The sequence below is a fragment of the Gobius niger genome (genome assembly GCF_951799975.1).
Source record: "Gobius niger genome assembly, chromosome: 6".
Classification (NCBI taxonomy): domain Eukaryota; kingdom Metazoa; phylum Chordata; class Actinopteri; order Gobiiformes; family Gobiidae; genus Gobius; species Gobius niger.
In genome coordinates this window covers 24,507,102-24,519,533 of record NC_136857.1, presented here as the reverse complement: position 1 = coordinate 24,519,533, position 12,432 = coordinate 24,507,102, and the positions used below count along the sequence as shown (strand labels likewise).

The following is a 12,432-nucleotide window of genomic DNA, read 5'->3' as shown; positions in this document are numbered from 1 at the left end:
GCAACAGCAGCTCAGTTGGTTGAAGCCTTTATCCAAGATAAAACCTCGAAAGTTCGAGAGTCTACCCCAGGACAGCTGTGGCTACTGCGTTACAAAGACGAAACGTGTGCCTTATGCCAAACAACCAAATTGACCAAACCAAAGCCTCCCCAGATGAAAAAAAGAAAAAGAAGAAAAATGGCCAAAACATCCGATCCAAAATGTTTGTATTACCAAGTAACAAGCACACACCCGCTGTCTCCAATGCACTCACATTTCCAGACACAACACCACTTCAGTTCCATATTTGTAAATATTTATTATGTTCCAGTGGCGCTGGCTGACTTTTGTGGAGGGAATTTTTGCACGTAAATTGTCATCCAGGAATGCACAAAACGGCTTAATTTGTGTAGTCTACAACCTCCACCTCCACACACGTCCACACTTTTGGTAAAGTCTTCTTCCACTGAAACGCGTAAAACTCAGCTGCATCCACTTAATCATATTCAGCTCACGCAGCATTCTTCTCCAACATTCTTCTGTTCTGATCCAAACACTGTAGTAGATTTCCTCAGAGTTTGGCTGCTGGTGGGTTCTAGAGGTATTTTTCCCTTTAAGGACCGACGGGGCGGGGTCTAAGCCGTGGAAAGAGCTGAAAAGTTTATAAAAGGCGAGGAGGAAGCGCGCGTCACCGTGACAAAACGCCTGTGTCCGCCCCGGAGTGTTGTCAGAACTGGGATGTGCACATGGTCCGAGGTTCGCTGGGGGAACTCGCTGCGTAAAAACGAAGAAAAACTTGGCATTTTGCGTAAAAGGATTGGATAAACCGCTCTTGGTACCACAATGGGACTATCCAGGCACGTTATACGCGGTAAGACATGTTAAAATCTTAGTAATGATGTAAAAAAAAGTTGAGTTGAAACATCGACTCAGTGCATTTTCTTGTACACTTTTTACAGCGTTTTGCACAATTAAGGCAAATCTAGTTCTGTGTATTTACAGTCATGTTGTCTACAAGGCTGTGCGTAATGCGCGTTCTTTGCGTATTTGGTGCCTTAATTGTTTGAGTCTGGCTAAAGTTCTAGTCTTGCTAAAGTTTCTTCAAATCTCTCCAATGAAAATCTATGAGTAAAAGGGAGGTTGACTTGAACGCCACAAGTTGGCGCAGTTCTCTCTCCCTAAAAAGCAGCAAATGTAAATACAGAGGCCCCCAGCTGTATTAACATTGTACTAACATTAACTAACTAAATCCATTCTAACATCTACATTAAGGGAAAGAGGGACTTCATCAGAAATACTGTACTAAATTTCTGTTATAAAAAGTAAAAAATGCATCAGCCTCCTATTCCTGTTTAATTTATTGAGCAGTTTCTGTATGAATACAAAATATAGACACCACCATGTTTTCTTTTTACAGCGAAGACCCCTTTTATACCATCTTGGTGAATATTTTCCTTATAAGAGATGCACGCTGACCATCTTTTCCCACAGTTGAAAGCAAATAAGCTTACTGATTTACTGGCACCTTTAAATGCCCAGAAGTGACCAGAAATACAATGTTCCATCTTGTCACAGAACTAATGAATGACCTAAAGGACTAAAGAAAGTCATGAGAAAGTCTACACTGGGATAAAAATATGGTAGGCTACATAAGATGCACTTAAACAATGTCACATTTTTGGTCTTGGACTAAGCCAGTCACAAAACAATATATTACACTCTTGACAGTTTCTAAGAAGATTCAAACCAGGGCTAAAGTGGGACTAAGTGAGGACTTGGTGTGTATTGGGTATAGCTAAACCATAAAGTATAACCAAAGGATACAATATTTACTCCGAAAATAGAGCTGGGCTAACCTAAATAAATCCGGTTGTGACAAAAAGCAGACTTCAGGACTGTCTAAACCAGGAACAAACCCAGAACTAAACCGCACTGCGCCTTCTTTTGCTCCTGTAGACACCACACTTTATTCTTGAACTCTCCTGACTTGCTGCTGTCTCATATAATTTCCGGTGTGACATTATTATCTTGTGTTTACATTCTCTGTTTCCTTTGCAAATCCTAATATCTCTCATAAAGCCTTGTCCAACAAAAAATAAAGCAAAGAGAAAAGAAAAGAATAGAAAAGAAAAGAAAAGAAAAGAAAAGGAAGAAGCATGAACTTGGAGACCTCAAGGAGAGTTTGAGTGAAGCGGTAAAGTTCTGTGTCCGTATTATTGGTGGACAATATTATCTCAGCTGCAGAATGTGCTCGTCATTGTTTATGAGGAGCAGACGCCTTCTATTGTCCGATGAGATTTTTTTTGCGGTTGAAATCGAAATCATGACAACAATGCAATCTCTTCAGGAAGTCTGACGATTTGGCTGAAACATGCTCCTTTTAGGAACTCGTCTGCCAAACGTATGTGGCTGAAAAGTGGAGCAAAACTGTGGTAAAACATGGCATTTTTTTTAGATAAGTGCATTAATATTCACGTCATTTTACTTGGTTAATGTGAAAAAGAGAAACAAAAGCTTTTGCCAAGTTCTCCACTCCACCTCCACTGTGACGAAACAGCAACTGTATCTGCAGAATGTTGTATCTTTACTAGATGAGGGTTGTCAAAGTTGATACGCTGATACGAGATGATACTAAAGAGCTATCTAAAGTGGATACTCATTTGAGAAGATTGCACGTATTGTGACAAGAAAACAGTCTATCAATCTCTTTTGGATAGAAAACAAAAACTAGTAGGCCTATGCAAAGAAAAGATAGAATGCATGCTCCAGTCTTTCCGTACCACTACGATGGGTTTAGTAAAGTTAAGAAGCCTGTTTATACAAGTGGAAACTGCTTTTTAACTACATCATCAAAAATTGCGTTTTATCTCTTTTTTTGTTGTTGTAATAAACATTACGTTATGTCATGACTGAATCCCAACTAAAATACAGTTAATTGTAATATGCGCCGCTGTTCATGTTTAGCTCTGCCATACAGGAGTTTATTCCTTTGTATTCAAAAGGTCTGAAGTTGACATATGTACTTGGTTGTTTAAAGTGTTGGGTAAATACAAATCTTTAGTCACTAACGGAGCTTCTTGAATGAGAAGCGAAACTTCTGCAACACTTAAAAAACAAACTAATGTCTATTCCAGAAATACATCTGAGGTGGTTTATTCACAAGCATACAGGCGACGCTTTACCGCGGTCTCTCCTTCCGCTGCTAAAAATAACTGCACTGAATAGGCAAAAATGATAAACGCGGTCAAGGACAGATGCAAAATGACTAAAAATATGTCAATCATTAACTGTAGCAAAAAAGTAATTTGGCTAAATCTAAACTTGACATTAACCTTAACAACTAAACCACTAAACAAAGTACAAATGGCTCAACAGTTGTTACTACTGAACTCCATTTTCATCTTTTTTTCTTTTTACTCAAAGCATTGCAAAAATAGTTTTGTTATGGAGCTCAACAGTCCTGGAGCATAAGTGAAAATCCCATTCACTATCTCCACAGACAGATTTGCTTTTGCCCTCAGGCAGAGCCTCATTGTAAATGGGAAGCACGTCTGATTGACTTTGCATTGGCCGTATCCGATGTCTGTCTGTTTACATATTCTCTCTGTGTCAGGGCAGGTTTCATCGGAGTTCAAACTAGGCACACGCACAGTTGGCTAACCTTCCAGCGAGGCACTCTTGACCAAGATAATCTCTCTACTTTGGGAAGGGTCTCTCGGTGCTGCACTGCATTATTTTTGATAAATGGGAGATTTCTTACAAAGGCAGCGTATCCAATAGTGACAAATTAGTCGCTGTTTATTTTGCACTAGTCCCTTTGCAATTCATGCCAGGACCATTAGTCAGCCCTTTGCAAAAAAACGACCAAGTCTCCCTTTTCCCATCAACAGAACTCTTTACACATCACTAAAGGCTAACAACACACCGAATGCCTTCTGCTCCACATAAACAAACTATTTTCTCTCGCGTTTCGCTCCAAACTCCATGCTTGCGGACGGGTTTCTTGTCACCATGGAGTGTCCCTGTGTCCGAACCTCCTGGGATAGTTCAGGCTGCAGCAGACCCGCACAAAGCGCCCATTCAGAGCCCAGAGTGGCCTCATTCATGGCAATAATTGTGGGTAGAATTCGTAATTGTTCAGCCTCTTCCATCTCCGAGCCCCACTGACGGATGTGACGCCATGTTGGGTTGTTTTAGAGGCGTAAATATTCAAGTGGAAGCCCTTTGTAGTGGATTTGATGCTGAGTTATGGATGTTTCGGATTGACGTCGACCCACAGTATGCTGTTGCATTATGTAACAGGGTTTTTCATGGTTTATTCAGCAGTTTTACAATGGGGGAGTTTATAGGTATAAGGGATTGTGGCGACACAACTTTAAAGTTAGTTTGCTATTTTACACATTTACACAACCTGATAATGATTGCCCATGTTTTGTATTTCGGCAGTTAGAAAGCTCCATCATCCAGGCATGACCAACACAACACGTTTCAACTTGACACACTGTTCATTCAAATCATTAGGCACCTCCTGTGGAAAGTGCCCCAATAAAGACTCACCTCAGGGCTGAAATACACTGGCGTTAAAGGAATAGGCCACCGTTTTTACATACTGAGATATGTTCTTACCTTAGCTTTGACGAGTTCTTTAGGACCTGTCTGATCTTCACCCGTGCCTTCAGTCACGTAAACACAGCGCAGACGGCGTTAGCATTTAGCCTCTCCCTCTCTCCTCTATAGCTCCAAAACAGGTCAAGATAGAAGCTACCAAGCTCTTCCACGTTTTCCCTATTTAAATATGGTTACGTGAAGTGTTCCACTACAAAGTATAATTACACAAAATTAAACAATGTGGATTTTCTAAGCGGATAAAAGGGGGAACTATATTGTAAGGCGTAATAATACCAGGAGTAGTTCGAAATCCGCGCAGTAATCTTCAGTTTACTGCGCAGTAATCTTCACTTTACTGTGCGGATGCCAAACTACTCCTGGTATTACTACGCCTTACATTATAGGCTAAATGCTAACGCTGTCTGCGCTGTGTTCACGTGACTGAAGGCACGGGTGAAGATCTGACAGGTCTTAAAGAACTCGTCAAAGCTAAGGTATAAGAACATATCTCAGTATGTAAAAACGGTGGCCTATTCCTTTAAGATAAAAAAGTAAGCAAAAGTAAAGAATGCCTCGAAAGTATGGCTGAACGATAATGAAGTAACCTGCGATATGCGATACGGCTGTGCATTATCGCAATAACGATATTGTTGCGATATTTCACTGAACCATTTCAATTTGATATGTTCCATTCTAATTAAACGCAAAAAAGTAACTAGCTTTTCAGCAAATTGTGTCAAAAAAATCTGTCGACCTCAGTCAGATGAAGACTTTAGTGATGTTGCGATATATTGTTGCTCCTTGCGATACGGATGTTGTATCACCTAGTATCGCGATATGATATTTTTTGCGATATTTTGTGAAGCCCTGCTACATGGAAGGAGCTTTTTCAACTCTTTACAAGGTAGCTCTGCTCGATTATTGCAAAAAATAATAATTGCGTTTTTTAAAAAAATATTTATTTTCTGTGAAGTATTGCAGTTTTACTTCCGTTGGCTTTAGACCGGACAGCACAGGTGATTGCCATGTAGATGATTCATAATATGCTCATCGTTTTCCTAATTCATTCGGCTCAATTTCAACGTAATCTCCTTGAAACGTCCGATGTCCCTCCGTCATGTTGACCCTGAGAGGACAGGACTGCCTTTGACGCGCAGTTGCCGTTGGTCTTGGCCTGAGCTGGAGGAGGAGGCGGCGGGGTGGCGGTCTCCGGGCTTCAGAGGAACGCCGCACAATCCTCCCTGTTGTCACCGCGGTTACAAGCTGTTCATGTGGTTACGGTCAGGACAGCGGGACAGAGGAGGACACTACGCCCCTCTCTACCCATCCCACATCCCCTCAGAGTTGAGCCGGGACGTTGCTGAAAAGTGCTAGAGCAGGGTTTAAACCGCGAGCTTGGCAAACACACAGAGGAGCTGAGTAGACAAAGCACAGAGATCTTTTTGTGTGTTTTGATTGATCATTGTGAGAAAAGCATTGCCATCTAAATCCTGAATAACTAAAAATCAACCTGTGAGTCACATCCGTAGTTCAAACCCTTCGCCCCCAGTTGCATTTCTGCTTTTTTGTCCTCTAGCAAAGCACTTCCTCGACCTATAGCCTACAGTGGGAGCTTGTGCAGTCATTCTTTCAGTTTATGTGGCCACTGACTGTGACTGTTTTGAAAGAAAAACTTTTGTCTGTTGACCCCAAATTTAATTTGATATATTTTCCCAACTAGTTGAACGGTTCACAGTGCTGTTGAAATATAAACCAAAGCAACCAATTTAAGAATCACCTAATGCCTTAGCAAGAGACTTCAAAAAGACATTTATTATCTGTGCCTGACATCAGCAACCATATTTTTATACTACTTGCACATTACATGTTAATAATGTTGGCACCTGCTGTCAGTTATGCATTTATAAATCCTAGGTCTGTGTTTATCTGTGTGTAATTGTACATTTTGTATTTTTGTACAGACCCCAGTAGGGCTGGGTATTGCCCACAACTTCACAATTCCATAATACAAGATACAGTGTATTCAGTGTAGTCAATGTGCAATTTAAGTCTTATTGGAGTCGTTGTTATGATACGTTCTAAAAGCGCCTCGATACGATACATGTTACCGATATATATTGCCGATACGATATATTGTTATTGAGCACAGCCCTAGATCACAGGAAGGGGCTTTTGTGTGTTAAATGCAACTTTACCAATTGCAAATTTGAGCCCAGTGGATTAATTTTGCAAGCCTATTATAAAGTAGAACTGGACAAGATGAGGCAAAATTTACAATTTATCAAGTCGGGACCAAAACATGACTAAAATGGAAGTGAATTAGGAAAATCGTGCCTAAAACTGTATCTTTTGCCCATTTAAAGTTACAACATGTTATATTATATATATATTGCATCTCCTAATATAGCGATACTTGTTCGTGCAGCACTAAAAAGTGTCCTAGTTTTATTTGTCTCCGTGATCAATAAATAGCCAGATTTGAGTGTTTGAGAAACCTATTACCTCCACACATTTGTCTGCACCTTGTTTCCTGATGCGTTCTGTATGTGTTTGTTGTACTTCACGACGCGGCCTTTGCCCCGTGCAGCTGTGCAGTACATTCAGTCCCAGATGTGGGCTGTTTACACATCTCCCTCTTCCCTCCAAGCCTCCCATAAGCTCCGATTGAAACCACATGTGTCGGGGAATTTGTTTATTTTACAGTCTGTAAGTTGTCAACATGTTAAGCCTTTGAATGTAACTCGCCTTTTCTTTCTTTCCTACACAGATGGTCGGTGTGTGGCCTGAGGCAGTGATGGAGCGAGTCCTGTACCGATACCAGACAAATTTTGATGCTTTTTAGAAAACATTGCAATATCTTTTTGGGCTTAAAAAATGGCTGGGAATGAGAATAACTTCTGGGGACCACATGATCTAAGCAGGTGAGAGTAATGTGATTGTTGTGCATTAATATTTTTTATCATTAAATAAGGGTTAAAATAGTAGTCAACATTTTTTCTGATCTAAAGCATCCTCATGTTTTTTTCAAACGTTGTTATTCCGGACATGGTCGCATCTTGTGAGCGAATAATAGTTGCATAAAAGGACATCACAAGACATGTCTGGAGTGTGTTGGGCATATGTCGTGTGTGTTTTTGAACATGTAATGGGTGACCACTGAGCCCCTTGTTAGAAATGATTGACTCCGAGGTGCACGGCTCTATACTGATTTGAGCCTGTTTCCCCAGAGTTTGCTTCGGACTGGACATGGACCACAGCCTCAGGGGCATCCACAAGGAATTCGGTGAGTCTCATTATGTACATGCAGTTGGATGTTTAAGCCTTTGATTTGTCCTGCGAACTTTGCAAATTGTGAATAAATAGGGAACTGAATGCAAGTAGGGTAGTCCTTGTTGACAAGCTATAGCTTTATCTATCACAGGCTCCTTACTATGCTTTGGCATAATGTCATGCCATGGTCTGCTTGCTCTAAAATTGCGTTTATTTAGATAGTTTGATCCTCACTCAGAGTAGTATGTACTGCTGGTGTGTATGTGGGAAAGTTATCTACCTTGCACCTATGTTTTTATGTGCCAATAGCATAGAGATTATATTCAGTTGTCATTTCTCTCTCCTCCCATTTACGTTAAGTACACTAGTTGAGAGAGAATCCATGGCAGCTCAGTCATGTTCCAAAAAAGGACAATAAAGTGGGAGACTCCGCCCCCGTGAGAAGGGCTGAGCAGCAGCAAGTCTCCTCAGTTCTCGAGAATCTGTCAATCAAAACCTAGGGCTTAAACTTTAAAAATACATGCAGTGAAAAACTCCATGGTTTCTTCAACTGTACCCACCCCAGAGTTATCACAGGAGGAATATCTAGCTATAGAAAGTCTAACATTCTGCAAAACCAGGCTTTACAATGTATAAAGTCCCCATTGGTTTTCCCATTGCATTGGCTTTTCTGAATTCACGCCGAACCACTGTGACTGTGATGCTAATACAGCAATGTAAGCCCGCTGCCATGACTGTCACGACCATTGCTCAATGGGGGAATAACAACAGTGAAAAATTAACCCTAGAAACACTACAACTGTAATGAAATAAACTTTTGTCCCCACCAAGATCACAAAAATGCTTTTTAATTTCAACAATTGTACTAGAGTAATCGATCCATTTTTTTTGTTTTTTGTTTTGTTTTTTATTACAAAATTTGAGCCACGTAACTCATGTTGCTTGTGGACATTATGATTGAAGATACTAACAGACATATGAGTTTTACATCAAACACTACATTTTCATATTTCGAGTGTAATTTTGATGTGATCCCTGATCTTTCTGAGTGAAGAAACCTTTTTTCTCACCGCGAGTCTTTGTATTTTCTGTACCATTCATGAATTACTAAGTTGACAATTATTTTAGTATTTTAGTCGATTAGCTCATGCAGCCCATTGTTCAGACTTCAATTGATAGCAGTTGGTAGAAAATAAACCTAATCTGCTGGAAAGTACAAGTTTATCTGTCCCAGCTGGTCGGATGTTGTGGGAAGGCTCTGTTGTGGATAAAGCTTTAATCTGGGTGTTGTGGCTGATGTTTGACGAAGGGGGCGATAGGTTAAGCCTCAGTTTTCAATGTGTTTTTAGTCGTTCTTCCGTCAGAAACAAAAACATGTCTGTAGAGAGCCGCCCACTAATGCTGGTATGTGCCCTCCTTCTAGTCATATGAGGGAGCTTATTTTTTTAGTTCCCACTCACAGGCACAAAATGTAAAGATTTATATTTGATATTTATTGACATAAAGCATACAGTTCAGTAATGGCAGAATCCCCTCGGCAAATGTTGTTCAAACCATGGTTCCCTTATAGACAGCAGAGATCAAAACAATGTAACATTTTCTCACATTTGAAGCCACAAAAAACAAAACCATAGATACAAGACTTTTGGCACAATTTTCTCCAGTTATAAAATATAAAGCAATAAGAATGAAATTTAGAGGTAGGCTATGGAGCATGTGTTTAAAACAAGGTTCAACCTTCCCATGAGCTGCATACTGTGGGCACAAGTGTATTTGTGAACATGGCATACCTCACTTGACAGCTCAGAACCTCCAGAATTCAGTCACTTAGTTTGAACTAATTGAAACCTGAACTTGCACTATTTTGACTTGATAGACTTGATAGAGTACAAGTCTGTTTTACAAATGTATGCATCTCAAGGGGCTTTCCATTAATAAACAATTTATAAATATAAATATATTCCTCATTTTGCAAACTAAGAAGGGCTTTGTGGTTAAAGAGCGGAGGAATATATTTGTTTATTTCAAATTTCACTCTATCTCTCCTCACTTAAACTTACAGACCATCACTTTAATTAAGAATGAACTAGTGCTCAGCCTGTGCTAACTGAAGCTCGCTCATGCTAGTAAACTATATGTAGAATAAATTAAAAAGAGTAAAAGAAAAAAAATGTTGCGCATGTTATGACAAACACATGGAGGTCAGAATGCCAAGCCTGTGTTCAATAATGGGGATCAAAAAAGGAACAGTCCATGAGAGCAAGGAATGCCCGGAGCCAGACCCCAATCCTTTAGTCCAGTCATAATTTACAGTTTAACATGAGGCTCAGTTTTTGTTTTGTTTTTATAATTTTGAATAAATCAACATTACAAATATTTTTACTAAAATTAACATTTGATTTAAACATGTTTGCTTGTTGTACATCTTGTTGCACACATATGTGATAAATCCTTCATATTTAGCTCAACAATTTCTTTTTCCTCCCTCCGCAGCCTCTTTGTCCCAGACGCCTTACTTCTCCGACTCTTACCTCAGCTCTGAATCCCTGCGGCGGCCTCTTCAAGAAGGGGACCAGGTTGTGCCTTCAGCCCAGCGAGGCTGCAACGCCCTGGGCCAACGGGAGGCCAAACCTTTACCTCCTCTTCCGGACCCCGAGGAGCTCATGTCGGACGAAGCTGCGGACCAGGAGGTGGAGTTCTTCACTAGTGACCGACGCTGCCTGCTTCCTAAACCCTTCCCCAAAGTCCCGTGCAAGGGGAGCAGTAAACAGAACGGGAAAGTGAACCATGCGTATCAGGACGCTTCTTCGCTTGATAGAGACGCTGGGAATATGGCGTTTTCGTGGCCTGGGTGCGACGACAGAGGGGCAGCTAGAGGCAGCCATTTTGGGGCTAGCAACTGGGACAGCGGAGACGTGTTTTGGACAAAACCGGACCCATGTTTAACCCCTAAAATGCGTTACTCTTGTGCTGTTCCTCCTGTTCCAGCTGACAAACCTGAAGTCCCACCCCGCATACCGATAAAACCTAAAAACCTGACTCTTTCACACGATGACAAACCCCCGAGAATACCACCGAGAGTTCCTTTAGTCCCACCCTGCCCTCCCAGGACGCCGAGTCCGAAAAGCCTGCCCATCTACATCAACGGAGTGATGCCGCCCACTCAAAGCTTCGCCGCTAATCCCAATTACGTCAGCAAGGCCCTACAGAGACATCACAGCGAAAGGGCGGTGAGCACGGCCCAGTCCTCGCCGTGCATAGTGCCCATTCTGAAAGACGGAAGGCAGGCCAGCGCCACGCACTACATCCTACTACCTCCGGGTCGACCCGCGAGCGCGAACAGGAGGGACCGGCTGCAGAGCGAACCGACCAGGAAGTCAAACGGAGGCTTCTGGAAAAAGCGATAAATGAACTGAAATGGACAATAAAGGGATGTTATGAAGGAGGTATGAATGAGGTCCGTTGTCACTGCAAGACAAGTATTTAGGAGGGATGGTCTGCAACATTGAGGTATAGAAATGGACCAATCGGGTGTAACATTGTGACTACATGTCCGAAATGTAGCCTTAACCGGGACCGCCAATTGCAACAGTTCTATTTGGGACCACTGTAGATGTATCACAACCACAATCTACGGATGCTGCTTTCCAACCAGTAGTCAGAATGTTATGTATAATTGGTGGAATATTTTTCATGCAAAGGAATTCATTGTATCTTAGTTTAACATAGATAAGAGGCTGGAACTTGGCATGTAAACAACCGAGAGGACAACATAAATTATCTGCTATTCGCCTTATGGGTTATCCAGGATAGTACAGGGTCACAACATCATTTGTTTTAGAGGACATGTCTGTTATTAGAGCTACAAGCCTTACACTTCAGACTTATTCATTTCACTCTCAATCTAAACAATAAATCACTTAACTATAAAGCTTAACTGAGTGCAGCAAGCTCTTCTTAAGAGAGGTGACGCCTGCATCTAGGTTAGGTCTTTATTGGGCCAATGTGCAGGTTCCTATCTTACTGTAGACTGTAAAGAATGCTATGGGTAACCAGAGATGGAGCAGACTCAAACTTGTGACTTGTTTTCCAAGTCATTCCCAGGACTCTTGACTCGACCCTCACATCAGACTGAGGACTTGGGACTCCACTCGGGGCAGTGACCAATGACTCAACTTGAGGTTCAGTCTAAAGCATTGCTTCTCAAACACGGAATCATTGTCAATGGGTCACGAGACTTTCCCAGAAAACATTTTTCAAAATTTAGGTAAAGGACGTGGAGAAACCCCACCGGAGTTCAATAAAGTGACTGTTATCGAGTTCAATCATAATTTCAGCTTTAAAGGCTTATATGATAGTTATTCACTCATGATTTGTGGGGACACTGCAGTATTTTGCGTTGTACATAGCAAATCAACTTCTTATTGGGTCATGGCTCGTCATTCTGGGGTAATGGTGGGTCCCAATTAAGCCACACCAGTTGAGAACCACTGCTCTAAAGGACTGAGACACATGTGCCTTTTATAAACACGCTTTAAAGGATACGTTTAGGTTCAAGGATACTTAAATGCTGAA

At 41.3% G+C, this 12,432-nt stretch overlaps 1 protein-coding gene across 1 annotated transcript; it reads left to right on the top strand.

Annotated features, from left to right (window-relative positions):
- Window positions 1-689: 689 nt before the first annotated feature.
- Window positions 690-12,163, top strand: errfi1b (ERBB receptor feedback inhibitor 1b). The gene is made up of 4 exons (XM_079558534.1): window positions 690-850; window positions 7,355-7,508; window positions 7,815-7,870; window positions 10,351-12,163. Exons 2-4 carry the CDS (start codon window positions 7,462-7,464, stop codon window positions 11,262-11,264), a joined length of 1,017 nt encoding a protein of 338 aa, XP_079414660.1. The 5' UTR covers window positions 690-850; window positions 7,355-7,461; the 3' UTR covers window positions 11,265-12,163.
- The last annotated feature ends 269 nt before the right edge of the window (window positions 12,164-12,432 follow it).